General features: G+C 44.5%; 1 protein-coding gene across 3 annotated transcripts in view; it reads right to left on the bottom strand.

The window, feature by feature from the left end:
* Window positions 1–23,870, bottom strand: part of LOC137347791 (B box and SPRY domain-containing protein-like) — a 96,333-nt gene that overhangs the window by 28,827 nt on the left and 43,636 nt on the right. The window contains exon 1 of one of the 3 annotated variants that reach the window (XM_068012760.1): window positions 19,254–19,604. The exons of the other annotated variants lie outside the window; for them this stretch is intronic. Coding sequence (XP_067868861.1) covers window positions 19,254–19,574 — 321 coding nt within the window. The 5' untranslated portion in view covers window positions 19,575–19,604. Of the gene's footprint in view, window positions 1–19,253; window positions 19,605–23,870 lie in introns of those variants that run through there. 3 annotated transcript variants of the gene reach the window in all.

Here is a 23,870-nt window from a genome sequence, read left to right as displayed (position 1 = left end):
TTTGTGGATAAGGATAAGAGTAGTCCTCGGGTGAAGGTGCTAAATTGGGGGAAGGCTAATTATAACAATATTAGGCAGGAACTGAAGAATTTAGATTGGGGGCGGCTGTTTGAGGGTAAATCAACATCTGACATGTGGGAGTCTTTCAAACATCAGTTGATTAGAATCCAGGACCAGCATGTTCCTGTGAGGAAGAAGGATAAGTTTGGCAAGTTTCGGGAACCTTGGATAACGCGGGATATTGTGAGCCTCGTCAAAAAGAAAAAGGAAGCATTCGTAAGGGCTGGAAGGCTAGGAACAGATGAATCCCTTGAGGAATATAAAGACAGTAGGAAGGAACTTAAGCAAGGAGTCAGGAGGGCTAAAAGGGGTTATGAGAAGTCATTGGCAAACAGGATTAAGGAGAATCCCAAGGCTTTTTATACGTATATAAAGAGCAAGAGGGTAGCCAGGGAAAGGGTTAGCCCACTCAAGGACAGAGAAGGGAATCTATGTGTGGAGCCAGAGGAAATGGGCGAGGTACTAAATGAGTACTTTGCATCAGTATTCACCAAGGAGAAGGACTTGGCGGATGATGAGCCTAGGGAAGGGAGTGTAGATAGTCTTAGTCATCTCATTATCAAAAAGGAGGTGGTGTTGGATGTCTTGCAAAGCATTAAGGTAGATAAGTCCCCAGGGCCTGATGGGATCTACCCCAGAATACTAAGGGAGGCAAGGGAAGAAATTGCTGGGGCCTTGACAGAAATCTTTGCATCCTCATTGGCTACAGGTGAGGTCCCAGAGGACTGGAGAATAGCCAATGTTGTTCCTTTGTTTAAGAAGGGTAGCAAGGTTAATCCGGGAAATTATAGGCCGGTGAGCCTTATGTCAGTGGTAGGGAAATTATTAGAGAGGATTCTTCGGGACAGGATTTACTCCCATTTGGAAACAAATGAACTTATTAGCGAGAGGCAGCATGGTTTTGTGAAGGGGAGGTCGTGTCTCACTAATTTGATTGAGTTTTTTGAGGAAGTGACAAAGATGATTGATGAAGGAAGGGCAGTGGATGTTATCTATATGGACTTCAGTAAACCCTTTGACAAGGTCCCTCATGGCAGACTGATACAAAAGGTGAGGTCACATGGGATCAGAGGGGAGCTGGCAAGATGGATACAGAACTGGCTCGGTCATAGAAGACAGAGGGTAGCAGTGGAAGGGTGCTTTTCTGAATGGAGAGATGTGACTAGTGGTGTTCCGCAGGGATCAGTGCTGGGACCTTGGCTGTTTGTAGTATATATAAATGATTTGGAGGAAAATGGAGCTGGTCTGATTAGTAAGTTTGCGGACGACACAAAGGTTGGTGGAGTTGCGGACAGTGATGAGGATTGTCAGAGGATACAGCAGGATATAGATCGGTTGGAGACTTGGGCGGAGAAATGGCAGATGTTGTTTAATTTGGACAAGTGTGAGGTAATGCATTTTGGAAGGTCTAATGCAGGTGGGAAGTATACAGTAAATGGCAGAACCCTTAAGAGTATTGACAGGCAGAGAGATCTGGGCGTACAGGTCCACAGGTCACTGTAAGTGGCAACGCAGGTGAGTAAGGTAGTCAAGAAGGCATACGGCATGCTTGCCTTCATCGGTCGGGGCATAAGAGTATAAAAATAGGCAAGTCATGCTGCAGCTGTACAAAACTTTGGAGAGGGTACTGAAGATGTTTACCTGGTCTGGAGGGCATTAGCTATGAGGAGAGGTTGGATAAACTCGGATTGTTTTCACTGGAACGACGGAGGTGGAGGGGCGACATGATAGAGGTTGACAAAGTTATGAGTGGCATGGACAAAGTGGATAGTCAGAAGCTTTTTCCCTGGGTGGAAGAGTCAGTTACTAGGGGACATAGGTTTAAGGTGAGAGGGGCAAAGTTTAGAGAGGATGTGCAAGGCAAGTTCTTTACACAGAGGGTGGTGAGTGCCTGGAATTTGTTGCCGGGGGAGGTGGTGGAAGCAGGTACCATAGAGACGTTTAAGAGGCATCTTGACAAATCCATGAATAGGATGGGAATAGAGGGATACGGACCCCGGAAGTGCAGAAGGTTTTAGTTTAGGCAGGCATCAAGATCGGCGCAGGCTTGGAGGGCCGAATGGCCTGTTCCTGTGCTGTACTGTTCTTTGTTCTAAAGCCACAGCTTGTTCTGCTGTGTTTTCCATCAGAGTCCCTTCTCCACTGAGCGGGTGTGCCCTGATCAACCCTACCGGTTTTCCCTTTAGTTTCCAGCAGTCAGCTTTTAAATGCCCTGCTTTATTACAATGGAAGCACACAGGTCTCTGGGTCTCACTCTTGCTCACAGCAGCTTCCTTTTTGGCTGGAGGAGGGCCCCCTGTGTCACCTGCTTTCCTTTGTCTCCCAGAACTGCCTAGGCTTCTATCACCTTACCACCTTTTCAGATTTGTGGTGGTGATTAGGAAAGGTTCTCCCCTGGGAAACTGACTTATAAATTAAAGCAAACTCATCAGTTAGAACGGCTGCTTGCCAGGCTCTCTGGACCCGCTGCTCCTGTGCATGGGTCTTTATGGAGAGTGGGAGAGAGTGTTAAAATTCCTCTAACAGAATTACTTCTTTGAGATTCTCATAGTTGAGCTGTACTTTAACAACCCTCAGCCACTGGTAAAAAGCCAGCTGTTTACTTCTTTCAAACTCCAGATAAGTTTGATTAGCTTGCTTCTTGAGGGTTCTAAACTTTTGGCGAGAGGCTTCAGGTACTAATTCATTTGCCCCGAGGATAGCATTTTTGGTCAGTTCATAATTTGATGAACTCTCATTTGGCAACAGGGAATAAACCTCATGGGCTTTACCAGTTATCTTGCTTTGCAGTAAAAGAGACCAGGTCTCAGCTGGCCATTTTTGCTGCCTTGCCAGTTTCTCAAAGGACACAAAACATGCCCTCCACATCTTCCTCATTGAATTTTGGGATTAGATGAGCAAGTTTTAACAATTCTGTACCCAGCCCTGAATTATGCTCCTCCATATTGGCCATACTTTCACTGGAGTTACTCTGTCGCCCTCCCCCACCCCCCACCCCACCCCCCACCAGTTAACTGAAGCCGCTTCAACTCTCTTTCTTTGCATTCTTTCTTGAATCTTTTTTTTCTCTCTCTCTCGTTCTTTCTCCTGTCTTTCTTTTTCTCTCCTCTCTTTTTCTTCATGTTTCTTCTGGAAGGCTCTTTCTTTTTCCCTCTCCTGTCTCTCTCTTTCTCTTTCCTCTAATTCAGGTTTCCTTTGGTCCAATTGTATCTTTGCCAGCAGTACTCTGTCTGGGTCTGCTTCTAACCCTGTTTATGCTTCTTCAGATTCAAGGGAAAAATGGTTGGCCACTAGCCTTAGGAGTTCAGACTTAATAGTCTTGCCATGTACAATGATCCCACACTGCTCAACTCCTCCATAGACAGTGCTTTTAACTTATCCCAAGTTACTTCACTCTAGCTTGGAGAGCTACTAGCTTCAGTTGCAGACATGTTAGTATTCAATCACACACAACCACAAGAAAACCTGCATTAAAATCTTGCTCTTTTTTGATTGGGAACAATTTGGCTTTCCACTTCCAAATTCTCTCGTTCGTCTGTGGGTCAATTCCAGATGCTAGCACCCAAATTTCTGTTACGATCAAGTGAGAAAGAAGTTTAGGGTTCCCTTTCAGCCTTCACCTGGTCTTACTGTAACAGGGTTTAATTTTAAACACACTGTGTTTTAGCTCCCCCTTGGTGAATCCTTGTACACCACTTTCCAATTATAAGGCAAATAAACCAGCACAAACAGGCTTTCTTAGGTTTAAAGAAGAAAGGTGAAATTTTATTAAACTTAAACTCTAATTTGGTTGAAGCCTACGGATACACGATGCGCCCACACTAGCATGAAAACGTGATACACACATGCAAATAGAGACAGAAAAGAGCAGAAGAAAATTAAAGTGGAAATGTTTGAGGAAATATCTGAAAAGTTGTTGTTACGGTTCTTCGAGCTCACTGTAGAGTCCTTGATTCTAGGTGGATCTTGCTTTTTGTTGGGGCCCAGTATTCTTCTTAAACTTTGTTCACTGTAAGAGACCTTTCTCTCTTGTGGTTCGTCTTCAATGGTTTTTTGGAGTTCCGTGAGAAAGAGATAGGAGCAGACAGGCAGACAGGTGGTCTTCTTCAGTCCAGGACCAAAACAGCTTTCTGTACTGGTCTGGCTACGTCTGTTTGTGGATTGAATTGGAACAGGGAATAGCTCCTTTGTCTACAAGCACTGTCTGTTAATATGTAATTTTTTTTTTTACAGCCAAGGTCTGGCAATTCTTGTAACAGGCCTTCTCTTCTTCCCAGCAACAATTTGAAATTTAATGTCCATGTGGCGAAAGTAATGTGCATCATTCTTGGCAGATGTGGGCCTGCATGACAGTCTCATCGGAAAGATGGCACCTTGAACAGTGCAGCATTCAGTACTGCACTCTAGTGGCTGCCTTGATTTTTCTGCTTAACTGGGACTTGAACCCAGAACCTTGTGACGCAGAGGCGAGTGTACTAACAACTGAGCCACAGCTGACACAATAGGATTGCCTTGGAGGTGCTGCAGTGATAGAGTACCAGAACGGTACCTAAAATCCAAGGGCTAATTTACAGGACAGATTACCCAAACCAGGGTTGTAATCCCTGGAATTTAGAACATTAAGAGGTGATTTGGTTGAAGGTTTCAAGATATTAAAAGGAACCAATAGGCGGATAGAGGAAACCATTTATACTGGTTGGGGAATCCAGGATATAGCCAAAGAAGTACAGCCAGACCTTTCACTTCCACAAGCAAAGGGCGGTAGAAGTTTGGAATTCTCTTTTGTAAACGGTAATTGATGCTAGTTCATTGATTAGTTTGTTATCCAAAGGTATACGGGACAAAGGCGAGTATATGGAGTTAGGTGCAGATCAGCCATGATCTCATTGGATGGCGGAACAGGCTCGAGTGGCTGAATGGCCTCCTTCTGTTCCTATGTTCCTAACAGTGCTGAACCATGGCACTATTTCTGCGACTGCATGGTCCCAATGTGTTCAGCATGGTGAAGGATTCAGATTCAGAAGGTCTCAGATCTATATCAGTTCAATGTTCAAACAGTCAGGTGAGAATCTTTAAGGGTTTCCCATTTAGTAGGTGCGTTTCTGTAGCTCTGTATAACTTGACTTTGTATTGCCAAATGAGCTGATGCCCTTCAGGGAAGGGTACCCTCCTCCACTGCGCAGTCTGGTCTAGATATAATTCCACTCTCAGACTATGTGGTTGACTGTTATTGCTCTGCGGATGTCATACAGTTATATTTTAAAAATCACTACAGAAGGCCCAACGCCACCTTAGGAACAGGAGTATGCCATTCAACCCTCGAGCCAGCTCCGCCATTTAATTAGATCATGGCTGATCTGCACCTAAGAACATAAGAAACAGGAGCAAAACTAGACCATTCGGTCCCTCAAGCCTGATGCACCATTAAATACAGTCACGGCTGATCTTCTACCTCAACTCCACTTTACTGTCGCTCTCCATATCCCTTGATTCCCCAAGGGATCAAAAATCTATTTAGCTCAGTCTTGAATATAATCAACGATGGAGCATCTAGAACACTCTGGGGTAGAGAATTCCAAAGATTCACAACCCTCCAAGTGAAGAAATGTCTCCTCAGTTCAGCCCTAAATGATTGAGGTTGTGTCCCGAGTTCTAGATTCCCCAGCCAGGGGAAACAACCTCTCATTGTCTACCCTGCCAAGCGCCTTTGGAATCTTGTATGTTTCAATGAGATCAGCTCTCATTCTCTAAACACCAGAGAATGTAGGCCCAATTTACTCAGCCTCCTATCATAGGTCAACCCTCTCATCCCAGGAACCAATCTAGTGAATCTTCACCGTACACGCCGCCAAGGCAAGTATATCCTTCCTTAGATATGAAGACAAAAACTGCACACACTACTCCAGGGGTGGTCTCACCAAAGCCCTGTAACAAGACTTCCATATTCTTGTACTCCAAACTCCTTGCAATAAAGGCCAAAATGCCATTTGCCTTCCTAACTGCTTGCTGTACCGGCATGCTAACCTTCTGTGTTCCTTGTAGGAGTACACCCAAGTAGAGGCCTGCTACCCGACCCGAACCCGACGGGACCCGACGGCATGTGTCGGGTTCGGGTCAGGTCTGGCCGCTCTTCCAGGTCTGTCTGTCGGGCTTGGGTCCGACACACACAAGTCTTGCATTGTAATGTGCGCTGTGCTCTGCTGGCAGTTGTGAAAAGTTCACAAACTTACCTGAGCTGCTGGGAGTCCGGGACGTCAAGGAGGGAAACTGAGGGCGCAGTGAGTGTCTCAATGACGTCATCATGCTCATGCTGCAGAGTCCTGAATCCATCCATCTAGAAGCGCTAAGTAAATGAGTGCACTATGGAGGGAAAACGAATGCTGTTAACTGGAGAATGTTTAGCAGTGGAAAGTCCTGTAGGTGGAGCTGTTTGTCCTGTTTGTAAACATTTCAATCCTGCTGTTTTCCGTGATGGTAAAAGTTCAACTGGATTTGTACAATGCAAATCTTGCAAACTTCTACTAAAATATGACAGCAAAAAGCTGATAAATTCATCTTAGCAGCGGCACACTGAAAAAGGTTGTACTCAACCCGCAGCAGGGCCAAGTCAGTCGTCCATAACTCCGTTTGTACAGATGAACAGAAAAACCATACCCACTCACAGGACATCACAAATTACAGACAAATGCGTGAGTCTCTGTTGCAAGGATATTCGACCTTTCCAAATTGTCTTGGTGAAGGGTTTGTTGAGTTAGCACAAGAGCTTATCAATGTGGGTGCTACATACAGTCGAGTATCAGCATCAAGTATGTTACCAAATCCAAGTACAGTTTCAAGAAGGTGTTGTGATGTTGCTGAAGAAAAGAGAAAACAACTAATTTCTCCGATTACTGACATACTGAAGGATGTGAATGTGGGAATGACAACTGACATGTGGATGGACGACTAGCGTAAAATCCATTATATGTCGATAACCTGTCATTACATCACAGTAGATTTTAAACTTGATGCCAAAGTTTTAACAACAGCAATGTTTCCACTGGAAGATGCCAAATCTGGCAAAAACATCAGGTGTGAGATTTTAAAACTGCTCGTGAATACTTTTGGATTCAACCCAGCAAATTTAAATAAATTAGTCTGTGTGACTGATCAAGGCGCTAACATAGTGCTTGCTCTTAGACCATATCAATGTCTGAATTGTCAGGACCAGGTGATCAAACAATCTGTGACTCCGTAGCTCTATTTTAAACAACCTTTCAAGTCCAATTAGAATTTTTGTTACTTAGCTGCACAAAGTGAAAAACGGAAGGTAGGTGGTAAAGTGAGCATTCCGGGCCCGGTGGTCGGCTCGGGCTCCGGTCGGGCCTGGTCAGGTCAGGCTCGGGTCAGGTCAGGCTCAGGAGAAAATGGCGGGACTCGGGCCGGGTCGGGCTCAGGCCCGATGTTGTTCTGTTGGGCTCGGGTAGGGTTTTTATATCCTGACCTGAGCAGGCCTCTACACCCAAGTCTCTATGAACATCAACATTTAAACGTTTCATGCCTTTTAAGAAATATTCTGTTTTTCTATTCTTGCTCGAGGGACATGGGTTTGAATCCCACCACAGAAGAAGGTGGAATTTGAATTCAATTAATAAATCTGAAATTAAAAGCTAGTCTAATGATGGCCATGAAACCATTGTCGATTGTTGTAAAAACGCATCTGGTTCACTAATGTCCTTTAGGGAAGGAAATCTGCTGTCCTTACCTGGTCTGGCCTACATGTGACTCCAGACCCACAGCAATGTGGTTAACTCTTAAATGCCCTCTCAAATGGCCAAGCAAGCCACTCAGTTGTATCTAATCGCTACAAAGTCAATAAAGAATGAAACCGAACAGACCACCCAGCATCGACCTAGGCACCGAAAACGCCAATGGCAAACCCAGCCCTGTCGACCCTGCAAAGTCCTCCTTACTAACATCTGGGGGCTTGGGCCAAAGTTCGGAGAGCTGTCCCATAGACTAGTCAAGCGACAGCCTGACATAGTCAAACTCACGGAATCATACCTTAAAGACAATGTCCCAGCCACCGCAATCACAATCCCTGGATATGTCCTGTCCCACCGGCAGGATAGACCCAGCAGATGTGGCAGCACAGTGGTATACAGTCAGGAGGGAGTTGCCCTGGGAATCCTCAACATCGACTCTGGACCCCATGAAGTCTGAAGGCATCAGGTCAAACATAGGCAAGGAAACCTCCTGATGATTTCCACCTATTGCCCTCCCTCAGCTGATGAATCAGTACTCCTCCATGTTGAACACCACTTGGAGGAAGCACTAAGGGTGGCAAGGATGCAGAATGTACTCTGGGTGGGGGACTTCATTGTCCATCACCAAGAGTGACTCAGTAGCACAATTGACTGAGTCCTATAGGACATAGCTGCTAGACTGGGTCTGCGGCAGGTGGTGAGGGAACCAACACGAGGGAAAAACATACTTGACCTCGTCCTCACCAATCTGCCTGCCGCAGAGGCATCTGCTATGACAGTATTGGTAGGAGAGACCACCGCACAGTCCTGTGAAGACGATCTCCCGCCTTCATACTGAGGATACCCTCAATCTTGTTGTGTGGCACTAAATGGGATAGATTTCGAACTTATCTAGCAATGCAAAACTGGGCATCCATGAGGCGCTGTGGGCCATTAGCAGCAGCAGAATTGTACTCAACCACAATCTGTAACCTCATGGCCCGGCATATCCCCCACTCTGTCATTACCATCAAGCCAGGAGACCAACCCTGGTTCAATGAAGAGTGCAGGAGGGCATGCCTGGAGCAGCACCAAGCATACCTTAAAATAAGGTGTCAACCTGGTGAAACTACAAGCCAGGACTACTTCTGTGCCAAACTGCGTAAGCAGCATGCGATAGACAGAGCTAAGCGATCTCATAACCACGCATCAGATCTAAGCTCGGCAGTCCTGCCACATCCAGTCGTGAATGGTGGTGGACAATTAAACAACTAACTGGAGGAGGTGGCTTCGCAAATATCCCCATCCTCAACGATGGGGGAGCCCAGCACATCAGTGCGAAAGATAAGGCTGAAGCATTTGCTACAATCTTCAGCCAGAAGTGCCGTGTTGATCCATCTCAGCCTCCTCCGGAGGTTCCCAGCGTCACAGATGCCAGTCTTCAGCCAATTCGATTTACTCTGTGTGATATCAAGAAATGACTGAAACCACTGGGCTATCGGCCCTGACAACATTCCAACAATAGTACTGAAGACCTGTGCTACAGAACTTGCCGCACCCCTAGCCCAGCTGTTCCAGTACAACTACAATGGTATGTGATGTCTACCAAGCAAGGTGGAAAATTGCCCAGGTATGTCCTGTACACAAAAAGCAGGACAAGTCCAACCCGGCCAATTACCACCCCATCAGTCTACTCTCAATCATCAGTAAAGTGAGGGAAGGTGTCATCAACAGTGCTACCAAGTGGCACTTGCTCAGCAATAATCTGCACAGCGATGCTCAGTTTGGGTTCTTCCAGAGCCATTCAGCTCCAGACCTCATTACAGCCTTGGTTCAAACATGGACAAAAGAGCTGAACTCAAGAGATGACGTAAGAGTGACTGCCCTTGACATCAAGGCAGCATTTCACCGAATATGGCACCAAGGGGCCAGAGCAAAACTGGTGTCAATGAGAATCAGGAGGAAAACTCTCCACTGGTTAGAGTCATACCTAGCGCAAAGGAAGATGGTTGTGATTGTTGGAGATCAATCATCTCGGCTCCAGGACAGCACTGCAGGAGTACCTCAGGGTAGCGTCCTAGGCCCAACCATTTTCAGCTGCTTCATCAATGACCTTCCTTTAGTCATAATGTAAGAAGTGTGGCTGTTCGCTGATGATTGCACAATGTTCAGCACCATTCGCGACGCCTCAGGTACTGAAGCAGTCTGTAGAAATGCAGCAAGACCTGGACAATATCCAGGCTTGGGCTGATAAGTGGCAAGCAACATCTGCGCCACACAAGTGCTAGGCAATGACCATCTCCAACAAGAGAGACTCTAACCATCTCCCCTTGACATTCAATGGCATTACCATTGCTGAATCCCCCACTAGCAACATCCTGGGGGTTACCATTGACCAGAAACTGAACTGCAATAGCCATATAGATACCGTGGCTACAAGAGCAGGTCAGAGGCTGGGAATCCTGCGGTGAGTAACTCACCTCCTGACTCCCCAAAGCCTGTCCACCATCTATAAGGCAGAAGTCAGGAGTGTGATGGAATACTCTCCACTTGCCTGGATGGGTGCAGCTCCAACAACACTCAGGAAGCTTGACACTATCCAGGACAAAGCAGCCTGCTTGATTGGCACCCCATCTACAAACATTCACTCCCTCCACCACCGATGCACAGTGGCAGCAGTGTGTACCATCTACAAGATGCACTGCAGCAACGCACCAAGGCTCCTTAGACAGCACCTTCCAAACCCACAACCTCTACCACCTAGAAGGACAAGGGCAGCAAATGGTTGGGAACACCACCACCTGCAAGTTCCCCTCCAAGCCACACACCATCCTGATTTGGAGCTATATCACCATTCCTTCACTGTTGCTGGGTCAAAATCCTGGAACTCCCTTCCTAACAGCACTGTGGGTGTACCTACCCCACATGGACTGCAGCGGTTCAAGAAGGCAGCTCACCACACCTTCTCAAGGATAGTTAGGGATGGATAATAAATGCTGGCCTAGCCAGTAACGCCTACATCTCATGAATGAGTAAAAGAAAACTACCAAAGTGAATAACCTCACAATATACTCCACTAACCCCACATTATACTCCAATTGCCACCTAGTTGCCCACTCACTTAACTTGTCCATATCTCTTTGCAACCTTTTTGACAGAGAGTGAGACCAGCGAGGAGTCTAAAAGAGCAGTGGTAGAGTGAGAAGGAGCAAGACTAGCGGGGTGTCGAAAGGAGCAGCTGCAGAGCGAGAGTGAGAGAGAGAGAGAGAGACAGCGAGACCAGCGGAAAGTCTAAAACAGCAGCAGCACAGTGAGAGAGAATGAGATCAGTGGGGAGTCTATAAAAGTGATGGTAGAGCAAGAGAGAGCGCAAAACCAGCAGGGAGGGTATTGGCTCAAATTAGGTGCTAGGAAATTTAAAATATTCAATCCAGGTAGTGGATCAGTAAGTAGTAAGCATATAAGCACAGATGATGACTAGAGGTATTAAATAAAATTGATAGTTTAAACAGGGCATTAATTAGATTGTTTAAAAAGGCAATAGAGGGCATTTCTTTTCAGTTTAGGTCATGGTTGGGCAGCTGCGACCCATTCATTGCAATTCCTGCGCCATATGGTTCAGGACACTTCACGTGTGTAGGAAGTGTCTCCCGCTATTTCAGCTCTAGCTCAGGATTTCCGAGCTTGAGGGGCAGTTGGAATCACTGTGGAGCATCACAGGGCAGGAGAGTTTCCAGGATCGTACATTCCAGGAAGTGGTCAGGATAGTAGGTGGGTGGCTATCCAGAACAGTAGGAAGAGGCAGGAGTCTTTGGGGTGTGTGCCACTCTCAAACCTGTACTCAGCTTTGGAGACTTTTGTTCTTTTTTCACATCCACTCCTCTTTCATTTGCTTAAAACCTGCTACATTTCTAACTTTTCTCCGTTCATCGACCTTAAATGACCTGAGGTTTTCCAGCATTTTCTATTTACCCATCTTTGCTCTATTTCTCTTCATACCCTTAACCAACAAAAATTCTATTTGCCCCAGTCTAAAAGGTTCCTTCACAGGCCATCTAAGGATGGGAAATAAATGTAGTCTTGCCAGTGTCACCCATCCTCTGAGAACAACAGCAGCCCAGTAGTTATGGTACTAGACTATACAATCCAGAGGTCACGAGCTCAAATCCTGCCATAGCCAAGTTAGGAAAGTGAATTCATTGAACTGGGTAATTTGTAGACTGACACCAGGAAGAATAAGCATGATTTATGGAATCATACAGCATAGAAGGTCGCCATTTCTCCCATGATGCGCCCTTTGAAAGAGTCTTGTTTTTTCTTCATTCTAGGGATGTGAGCATCACTGACAAGGCCAGCATTTGTTGCCCATCCCTAATTGCCCTTGTGAACGTGGTGGTTAGCTGCCTTCTTGAACAGCTGCAGTCCATGTGGTGTAGGGAGAGAGTTCTAGGTTTCTGACCCAGTGACAGTGAAGGAACAGTGATATAGTTCCAAGTCAGGATGGCATGTGACTTGGAGGGGAACTTACAGGTATTCCATGTGCCTGCTGCCCTTGTCCTTCTAGGTGGTAGAGGTCGCGGCTTTGGAAAGCGCTGTCAAAGGAGACTTGGCGAGTTACTGCATTGCATCTTGTAGATGGTACACACTGCTGCCATTGTGCATTGGTGGTGGAGGGAATGAATGATTAAGGTAGTAGATGGGTGCTGATCAAGCAGGCTGCTTTGTCCTGGCTGGTGTTGAGCGTCTTGAGTGTTTTTGGAGCTGCACTCATCCAGGCAAGTGGAGAGCATTCCATCACACTCCTGACTGGTGCCTTGCAGATGGTAGACAGGCTTTGGGGAATCAGGAGGTGAGATACTTGCCGCAGAATTTAAGCTTCTGGTCAATAGTAACTCCCAGTATGTTAATAGTGAGGGATTCAGCTATGGTAATGCTGTTGAATGTCAAGGGGTGATGATTAGATTCTCTCTTGTTTGAGATGGTCACTGTCTGGCATTTGTGTAGCATGAATATTACTTGCTACTTATCAGCCCAAGCCTGAATGTTGTCCAGGTCTTGCTGCATGCGGGCATGGACTGCTTCAGTATCTAAGTAGTCGTGAATGATACTGAACACTGTGCAATCATCAGCAAACATCCCCACTTCTGATGTTATGATGGAGGGAAGGTAATTGATGAAGCAACTGAAGATGGTTGGACCTAAGATACTACCTTGAGGAACTCCTGCAGTCATGTCCTGGTGCTGAGATGATTGGCTTCCAACAATCACAACCATCTTCCTTTGTGTTAGGTATGACTCCAATCAGTGGAGAATTTCACCGATTCCCATTGACTTCAATTTTGCTTGGGCTCCTGGGGCCATACACGGTCAAATGCTGCCTTGATGTCAAGGGCAGTCACTCTTACCTCACCTCTGGAACTCAGCTCTTTTATACATATTTGGACCAAAGCAGTAATGAGCTCTGAGGCTGTGGCAGAACCCAAACTGAGCATCAGTGAGCAGGTTATTGCTGAGTAAGTACTGTTTGATAGCACTGTCGAAGACACCTTCCATCACTTTGCTGATGATTGACAGTTGACTGATGGGGCGGTAATTGGCCAGATTGGATTTGTCTTGCTTTTTTTGTGGACAGGACATACCTGGGCAATTTTCCACATTCAGGCTAGGGGTGCGGCCAGTTCTGGAGCACAAATCTTCAGTACTACAGCCTGGATGTTGTCAGAGTCCATAGCCTTTGCTGTATCCAGTGCCTTCAGCCATTTCTTGATATCATGTGGCGTGAGTAGAATTGGCTAAACACTGGCATTTATCCAATTAGTCTCATTTCCCAGCTCTTTCCCCATAACCCTTTTTCCTTTCAAGTATATATCCAACTCCCTTTTGAAAGTTATTCTTGATTCTGCTTCCACCACTTTTTCAGGCAAGTCCATTCATTCCAGGTCATAACAATTCATTGCATAAAAAAACTCCACATCTCCCTCCTCATTCTTTTGCCTATTACCTTAAATCTGTGTGCTAATGTTACTGACCTCTACTGCCAATAGAAACATGCGAACATACGAATTAGGAGCAGGCTCTACCTTTCAATAAGATCATGGCTGATTTGATTGTAACCTTGACTCCACATTCCCGCCTACTCTCGATAACGTTTCACCCCCTTGCTTATCAAGAATCTGTCTACCTCTGCCTTAAAAATATTTAAAGACTCTGCTTCCGCTGCCTTTTGAGGAAGAGAATTCCAAAGATTCACAACCCTCCAAGAGAACAAATTTCTCCTCATCTGTCTTAAATGGGCGACCCCTTATTTTTAAATAGTGACCATTAGTTCTAGATTCTCCACAAGGGGAAACATCCTTTCCACATCCACCCTGTCAAGACCCCTCAGGATCTTATATGTTTCAATCAAGTAACCTCTTACTCTTCTAAACTCCAGTGGATACAGCCTAGCCCATCCAACCTTTCCTCATAAGACAATCCACCCTTTCCAGGTATTAGTTTAGTAAACCTTCTCTGATCTGCTTCCAGTTACATCCTTCCTTAAATAAGGAGACCAATACTGTACTTAGTACTCCCAATGTGGTCTCACCAATGCCCTGTATAACTGAAGCATAACCTCCCTACTTTTGTATTCAATTCCCGCACAATAAATGATAATATTCTATTAGCTTTCCTAATTACTTGATGTACCTGCATACTAACCTTTTGAGATTCATGTACTAGGACACCCAAATCCCTCTGCAGCTCAGAGCTCTGCAATCTCTCACCATTTAGATAATATGCTTCTTTTTTATTTTTCCTGCCAAAATGCACAATTTCACATTTTTCCACATTATACTCCATTTGCCAGATCTTTGCCTACTCACTTAACCTATCTATATCCCTTTGTAGGCTCCTTATGTCCTCTTCACAACTTACTTTCCTACCTATCTTTGTGTCAGCAGCAAATTTAGCATACCTTTGGTCCCTTCATCCAAGTCATTAATATGAATTGTAAAAAGTTGAGGCCCCAGCACTGATCCCTGTGGCACACCACTCATTACATCTTGCCAACCAGAAAATGACCCATATATGCCTACTCTCTGTTTCCTGTTAGCAAGCCAATCTTCTATCCATGCCAATATGTTACCCCCTATACCATGAGCTTTTACTTTCTGCAATAACCTTTGATGAGGCACCTTATCAAATGCCTTCTGGAAATCTAAGTACAGTACATCCACTGGTTCCTCTTTATCTACAGCACGTTACTTCTTCAAAGAACTTCAATAAATTGGTTAAATATGATTTCCACTAACCCATGTTGACTCTGCCTGATTACCTTCAATTTTTCTAAGTGCCCTGCTATAACATCTTTAATAATAGCTTCTAACATTTTCACTACGACATATGTTAAGCTAACTGGCCTGCAGTTCCCTGCTTTCTGTCTCCCTCCTTTTTTGAATAAAGTGTTACATTCACTATTTTCCAATCTAATGGAACCTTCCCAAATATAGGGAATTTTGGAAAATTAAAACCAACATATCAACTATCTCACTGGCCATTTCTTTTAAGAGCCTAGGATGAAGTCCATCAGACCCGAGGACTTGTCAGCCCACAGCTCCAACAATTTGCTAAGTACCACTTCCCTAGTGATTGTAATTTTCTTGAGTTCCTCCCTCCCTTCCATTTTCTGATTTACAGCTATTTCTGGGATGTTACTTGTATCCTCCATAGTGAAGACTGATGCAAAATACCTGTTCAATTCATCTGCCATCTCCTTATTTTCCCTTATTAGTTCCCCAGACTTGCAATGGGACCAATGCTCACTTTGTTAATTTTTCTTTTTAAAATATCTGTAGAACCTCTTACTATCTGTTTTTATATTTCTAGCTAGCTTTTTTTCGTACCCTAATTTTTACATCCTTATCAATCCTTTAATCATTCTTTGCTGTGTTTTTATATTCTGTCCAATCTTCTGACCTACCACCCATCTTTGCATAGTTATATGCTTTTTCTTTAAGTTTGATACTATCTTTAACTTTTTTGGTTAACCATGGATAGTCGGTCCTCTCCTTGGAATTTTTCTCCCTATTTAGTTTCTCCCTATTTACTCTATTAAAACTGTCATAATTATGAACACCTCAACCACTTTCAAACAAATTTGAAAGCCTGAAAGATTGTTGCAAAGTGCAATCTCCCAAAGAGTTTCACAGCCAATTAAGCACTTTTTTGAAGCATAGTCACTGTTGTAATGTAATGTAATGCAGCAACCAATCTGCACACAGCAAAATCCCACAAACAGAAATGAGATTTAAAAAAAGATAATCTGTTTTAATGATGGGATAAATATTGGCTTGGACAGGGAAAACCCTACTGCCCCTAGCTGGCTGACATTTAACAACCCTTGAAGTTCCCAAACACGTCACTCATATATAAACAAATGCTGGTAGTTCAAGGAGAAAGCTGCCAATTCTATAGAACTGCTTTTTTTCATTTTTTCTCTTTCCTTCTTTCGTGTAGAATTTCTATCTTTCAGGAATATATTAAACCTCACATCCATCTCTGATAATGAGGGTACAACCATCAACAACTCTGAGCCACATCAGGCCACGACTAGAATTATATGAATGAATATATTGTTTAGAAAAGGACCAGTGGCTCTCTTCACCTTGTGTATCACATAATACCAGCATCATGCAGAGAGACCTGAGGCTGGACTGAAGGGAGGAGAAAATGGCACTTGGTCAGGTATAAGAGGGAGGGGAATACAGGATCACCAAGTGGGGCTCTGAGGGTTATCAGGCAGACTCTAAAAGAGTCAGATTTGATAGGAATTGTATGTTACAACATGGACCCCCTTACCAGATTGGATGTGGGGCCCATATAGCTCGTGCCCCTCACTCGCTTGTGGAGATAAGGAAACTAATATGCTAATGAGACGTAAACAGTCTGACACATTGGCAGCAGTTTGTATGAGCACTACATCCAGTGATCAATACTTGCTCATGTGAAGCTCTGCTAAGTTCTACATGGTTGGAATATCAATCACTGATATCGATCGGCAATACAATCTAGTTGGAAGATTCCAATTTAGAACTAGGAGCACAACTGCACTGGTGGCTCAATTACTTTATCTCAGTAAGTACCTGAGACATTCAGGCCAATTTCCCCACCTGTTCTGTCAAGGCCACTGTCACGTGCACATGAAGTGCCATGATACAAATTATGGACGAAACCTGAAGAGTAATAGCAAACTGATATTGTCTTTAAAAATGAACCTTTAAGTGAAGAATGGTCCAAAATGGCCACCGAAGAGAAAAAAGGGATTTGCCTTTGTAGATTCAAACTGTCTGACAGGGACAAAGGAAAAATCTTCAAAGCTAAGAGGTGTCAATTGCGCCCATCCTAAAATATTCCAGAATTGAATGTCTTCTTCTGAAACAAAGAAGGTGTGAAGTAGCCATGTCCTGGGCCATTGTGCAATCACCATGGGGAAGGGACCAGACCGTCTCCTACCAGGAGTGAGAAGTAACACAGCTTTACCTTAAAAAAAGACAGCCTAGAGATACAGATTCCAGAGAGAAAGAGAGAAGACAAAGCAACATCCAGCAGCTTGTTTTCCAGCAAGTCAGAAGGCACGTGCCCTGCTGTAGAATCCTGCACCTACACTAGACAACAGCGAACTAGAAGTAATCCACCGTCTTCAATTGAACGTTTAATCAAGTGAGAAATCTACAAACATCTCACATCTGCACCCAACGAGAACTTGATTTCCAAGAGAATTCAACAGGTTTGTCATGACTTCCCCACCGCCACTAAAAATCACTTTCTCCTTTGTCCCTCTCTATCTGTCTCTGTGTGTGTGTGTGTGTGTGTAAGCGCGTGTGCGAAAATGAGAGTGGATGCAGTTGCAACAATTAAGGGTTAAGGCATGTTGATCAATAAATACGTGATTTTCTATTTTTAAACCTATAAGAAAACCTGTCGGTTTCTGCTTATTTGTAAAATAAAACACCAAAGGGGTTAAAACCTAATAACAAACACCCTTGCTGTGGTCAAGTGGGGAGTTGAACAGTGGGAACCACCCACATTACACCACATGACCATAACAGCCACACAGAATTATTTTTCCTCTCCCTAAGCTGGGTCACTGCAATTGAGCTTAGTGCCCCCGCAAAAGGGAAGCAGAAATTGGGCAGGGTTCTCACTGGTCATTGCTATCTGCTGGAAGTGTTCCTGAGTGTCTATCAGATCAGGCTCAGCTGCAATCCATCCACAGTGAAACAGCCCACAACCCTCTGTCCGGGCTCACACAGGAGCGAGAGGCCAGAGATATGAGAAACCACATCCTAGAAAGGAATCCACTGTTTTCCACCAAAAAGGGAAGGAAAGTGAAAAAATAATAGGGGGTAGGGAAGAAGAGTATGAACAAGTTTCCACGTGTTGATTGGATTTCCTGGCAGTCTCCAGAAGCACCTGAGAAGCTGCTAAAAGGAATTTACAAGGATACCACCAGAACCTAGAGGTTACAACTATCATGGTGCTCTTTTCTCTAAAAATGAAAAGGCTGAGGGCTGACCTGACAGAGGTCTTTAAATTCTGAAAGAGTTTGATATAGTGGACATAGAGAAGATGTTTCTATTTGTAGGGAAGATCAGAATAAGGGTCATAAATATAGTCACTGATGGATCCAATCTGGAATTCAGGAGAAACTTCTTTACCCAGATAGTGGTCAGAATGTGGAACTTGCTATCACAGGGAGTAGTTGAGGCCAACAACATAGATGCATTTAAGGGGAAGTTGGATAAATACATGAGGGAGAAAGGAATAGAAGGATACGCAGATAGGGTTGGATGAAATAGGGTGGTGGAAGGCTTGTATGGTGAATAAACAATAGCACGGACCCGTTGGGCTGAATGACCTGTTTCTGTGCTGTAAATGCTATGCCTCACTCTTGCTGGTCGAACAACTCCCCACCCTCTTGGGCTGGAAGCAGTAATGTTAATGAGTTCGGGGATCTGAACCGACTCCCAACTCATCTGGCACTGGGGAGGGGACAGTCTGCAGCCTTATCCGGATCCTAGCCCTCAGCTCCACAGCAACTGAATCCTAAAACAGCCCCAATCAATGCGGGGCACCCCGTTTCATACTGAGGATTCAGCCAATACATCAAATACATTTACAGATCACACCAGGCACAGTTTCATCCCAGCACTGATGCCTTAAGCTGCTCCTGAGACAGCACCCTGTCAGGCTCTCCCTTTACCTTGAGTCCCCTGTCTGATGCCCTGGGTACTGTAACCCTGATGCCTCCATGCCCTCGCTTACTCTGATGCCTCTGTATTTGATTCTCCCTACACCTAATGCCCTGTACCTGACATCTTTGTGCCTACCTGATGCCCCTTTCACTTAATGCCCTGTACCTGGTATCTCTGCACCTGATGCCCCCTGTATCTGACATCTTTGTGCCTACCTCTCCCGGATCTCACTCACCCTCATGCGCTCCGCCGCCTCCCCGATGCTGGTGCCCAAGTGAGCGCTGCAGGGTCCCGGGATGGCACAGCGGGAACACACCGCCCTGTCCTCCGTGAAGCAGAACCAGTCCGCCGGGCCCCCGTGAATAGGACAGTCGCCGCAATTCGGCGTCTGGGAGGCGGGGAGCTGTTCGCAGCCAGCCCGCCGACAGGTGCAGGGTCGCCGGTTCACCTCCTCTTGCTCCCGCTCCCCGGATCCCGAGCACCTCGGGCAGGCTGTGGGTCCTGGGAGTCCGGCAGGCTGTCCAGGTTGAGGGTCCCCGCTCTCCCACTGAGACATAGCGACAGGTTAGGAGAGGAACGGTCGGTTACAGGTGAACGCGGAAATACAGATGGATACAAAGGTCAGCGGGGAAGGGTGAGGAGCTGAAACTGGCAATGCAGGAAATACAGGGAGGGGGAGAGGCAACTGCCAGGAGCATTGGACAAAGTCACCTTAAATAATTCATTGATTTAAAAACATTAACAAGTCTAGAATTGATATTTGCAAACTCCAGGATTCAGGGGTCAAAAATAGTGGGAAATATGTGACACAAACTCTTAAAGGGACTCTGCAAAGAACCTTACACTGATAAAGCAGGGAGGAGAGACTACCGCTCTTAAAACGTAAGCTCTCATGGACAATAAGGCTCTAAATTTGTTCTGAGACAATGAAATAACTGCCTTTCTATAGCGCCTTTCAGGACCTTAGCATGCCCCCAAAACACTTCCCAATGGAAGGTTTTTATGTCATTGCATATTGTTTGCAAACAACCAAACATCCTTTCAACTGCTCTTTTAAACCTGACTACAGCTGGCACATTTGTAACATTAAATGTTTTACATCTGGAGCATCTTTCAAGTGTCTTTCAGGCCTGGGACAAGTTGGGGGTGGGGCGGGCGGGCGAGGTCCAATGTATTGATAGAGTTACAAGAGTTACAAGCCTTACACATTGGGTGTTCATATCCGCGAACTGCGACAATGTCCTCAATTTCTTGATGTGTTCTCTCAAGTAGTAAGACTCTCTGGTGGGAATGCACATTCCTAGACTAAGGCTTATATCTCCCAGGCAACTTCTAATTAAGGAATCTCGCAATTGGTCTCAGATCAGCATTAGTAGCAGCTTGGGAGTGGTTCTGCTACCTACACACTAACCCACGGATGAAGCTTGTCGAGGCAAAACAAGGTTAAAGGTAAAGGGTGGGGAAAAGCCTTTGAAAGAGTCATTTGTTCCACTTATTCCTTCCAAGATCATCCCTGCTGTCTTTCTTTGTCCTGAAAACTCAGTAAATCTATCATTTTAATTATATCATGTGAAAAAAAAATCAGGTTTTCTTTCTTTTATTTCGCTTGCTATCAATAATTCATCCGTGCTTTGGAACTGCAAAAAGAATAATTCAGTCACATCATGTGACTGGACCCTCTTACCACAAAACCTGAGGACCTGCATCTCACTTCACCAAATCACAGGAGGCACTTATGCTCATCACTCCAGCACTGGTGCCGTCTTTTTAACCAGTGATCTTCTCAAATCCCATTTCCCTTCCTTTTTACCCCACATCCTTTAATGTTTTCATTTTCAAATAAAAGCTGAGTGCGGTTGTTCCTTTCACAACTGTAGTTAAGTCTGTCCAAGCCGATGGTCATGGCTGGAGGTCTTCATACAGTAGTTGGCACAGCGGCCTTACTGCCCATTTGAAAAGAAACAAACCTGCATTTCTATAGTGCCTTTCATGACTTCCGGATGTCTCAAAGTGTTTTATAGCTGATAGTTTTGAAGTATTGTTTAATTCACCTCCCCACTCCCATTCTGACCTCGGCCTCCTATGTTTTCTAATGAAGCTCAATGGAAGCTCGAGGAACAGCACCTTATCTTTCAATTACACACTTTACAGCTATCTGGACTCAACATCTAGCTCAACAGTTTCAGGTCATAACCACTGCTCTTGTTTTTTTCTCGAACAGCAGCTGTTGGTATGATTCTACTATCCTAGTTCAATCGAAGCATTCAAAAGGGAATTAGACAGTTATATGAAAAGGAAGAATGTGCGGGGTTATGGGGAGAAGGCAAAGGAATGGAACTGAGGGAGTTGCTCTTTCAGAGAGCCGGTGCAGACATGATGGGCCGAATGGCCTCCTTCTGCACTGTAATGATTCTGTGATTAGTTATACCTCTTCAAGACCCATCTTTTGTTTTTCTACTTGTCCCATTACCATCTCCTTTTGCTTTGCACAATCATCCCTTTTGTCATTTAACTGCTCCTGTTGTCCACCCTGTCACAGACCTTCCCTTCCCTCCCCCCTTTCCTTGCTTAAAACCTGTTACATTTCTAATGTTTTCCAGTTCTGATGAAAGATCATTGACCTGAAATGTTAACTCTTTTTCTCACCGCAGATGCTGAGTATTTCCAGCATTTTCTCTTTTTATTTCATATTTCCAGCATCCGCAATATTTTGTTTTTGTTATACTTTTGAAGTGTAGTCACTGTTGTAATGTAAGAAACACGGCAGCCAATTTACCCACAGCAAGCTCCCACAAACAGTAATGTGATAATGACCAGATAAGCTGATTTTAGTGATGATCAATTCTGAAGAAAAGTCATCAACCTAAAACATTAACTCTGTTTCTCTCTCCACAGATGCTGCCAGACCTACTGAGTATTTCCAGCATTTTCTCTTTTTATTTCTGTTTTAGTAATTTTGATTGAGCGATAAATATTCGCTAGAGGAGAGTTCACCTGCTCTTCTTCAAAATGATAATGTGAAACCTTTTATGTCAGCCTGAAGGCAGATGGAGTCTCGGTTAATGTCTTATCTGAAAGGTGGCACTTGATGGTCTAATACACTCAGAACTGCACTGGAGTATCAGCCTAGATTCTACACTCTATTCTCTGGATTGGGGCTTGAACACAGAATCTTCTGAAACAGTGGCAAGAGTGCTACCTACTGAGCCACAGCTGACACCTCAAGCACATCCGGGTCAGGAATTGTTCCTTCTGCATTTGTAGATATATGAAAGAAGGGAAGAAAAAAAAACTTGCCTTCCACAACCTTGGGACATGCCAAAATATTTCACAGTCAATAAAGTACATTTGAAGTGTTGTCATTGTTGAAATGAAAGAAGTTTGAAAAGACATAACAATTGGCAGTGTAGGAGAGAGGGATTGCAAGTGAAGCTGATTGGTGGCAGATTGAGAAATGAGGCAGCGAGATAGGCAGTAAGTAACACATTATTTGAGATGCTTGCAGTTATAACTGCAATGCCAGACATTTTCAGATCATAAATCCCAAATCACATTAGTTTATGTCCTTGTGTACATCGTGGAACTGAGTCCTTAGAAGTATATTTCGTATTTGCAGATAATACCTATAACAGGAAATTAGAAAACTGATATTCTACACTTTTTTTCCCAAAAATATACTTTTACAAACTTGAATAAAATAGATTACATAACAGTTCAAATTTGACATTTCATAAAGTGCCATACAAATCAGTTTCTTTCAATACAGGACATGAGGTGTCTCACTACACTTGCCTTTACAGGTTTTATTTACAATGTGCATTTATATTCCACGTCAAACATTCTCTGATGCATAAAACTGATGCTCTACACAGCCCCATCAAGCATTCCTAGATCAGGCACAGCAAGGGTTAGATGCAAAGTAAAGCTCTGTTTATACTATCCCATTAAGCACTCTGAAGTCAAGAACAGCAGAACAAGGTGAATGATGCAATCTCCTCAGCCAAATCCACAATAGCCTTAAATAGAAATTGTTAAAGCCTTGTTTCCTTTAAGTTTTGTGAGTATTTTCTGATTTGGTTCACCTTGTGGCACTCTGGGTTTCTAATTTGTTCTCTTCCCTTATTCTCTTCCATCAACTCAAGAATCTATCCTCCACCTTGTACCGCTTATCCTTAATTATAAGCGGTAGCAATTTCCCAACAACAGATGGGTCTATAATTCCTCGGTCTCTTGGCCTGACCCCTTACTCCTCTGGTACTTCCTCCTCCTTCTGGCATCTCACCTCGTTCTACCTCTTCACCTCTTTTTCAAAATCCTCACTCTCTTACCGCCCTCCCAATAAAAATTTTCTCACCGAGATATCTTCACTTCTTTCCTCCCTCAGCCTCTGCACTGAATGACTTCTCATTCTTGGTGATTTCAATCTCCATCTCAACTCATCATGCTCTCTCTCCTTTGAGTTCACTGCCCTCTTATCTTCCCTAAATCTCTCTCTGCATGTAAACTCCCCAATCCATATTCATGGCCACCCCCTTGACCTTTCCATCTCACGTGGTCTTGCTAATCCCATTGTATAATTTACAGATAAGGCCATCTCTGATCATTTCCTTGTATCACTCTCCACCCACATCCCCCTTCCACCCTCCCAACCCTACCTCCTTCTGTATCCGTCCCTGGAAAAAACTATCCTCTAATTCACTTACAATTGCACTTTCAAAATCTCAACTATCTAGCCTTTGACCCTTAATTTGCCACAACTTTGCTGCAGCTACTGATTTGCCCAACCGCACCCTCACCTCCACCTAGTCCCAAAAAGATCAGTCTCTCTCACCCTGGCCATTCCTCCTGATCA

Source organism: Heterodontus francisci, chromosome 32 (assembly GCF_036365525.1).
Source record: "Heterodontus francisci isolate sHetFra1 chromosome 32, sHetFra1.hap1, whole genome shotgun sequence".
Classification (NCBI taxonomy): Eukaryota; Metazoa; Chordata; class Chondrichthyes; order Heterodontiformes; family Heterodontidae; genus Heterodontus; species Heterodontus francisci.
The sequence above is the reverse complement of the archived record's forward strand: the minus strand, read 5'-3'. Positions and strand labels throughout refer to the sequence as shown.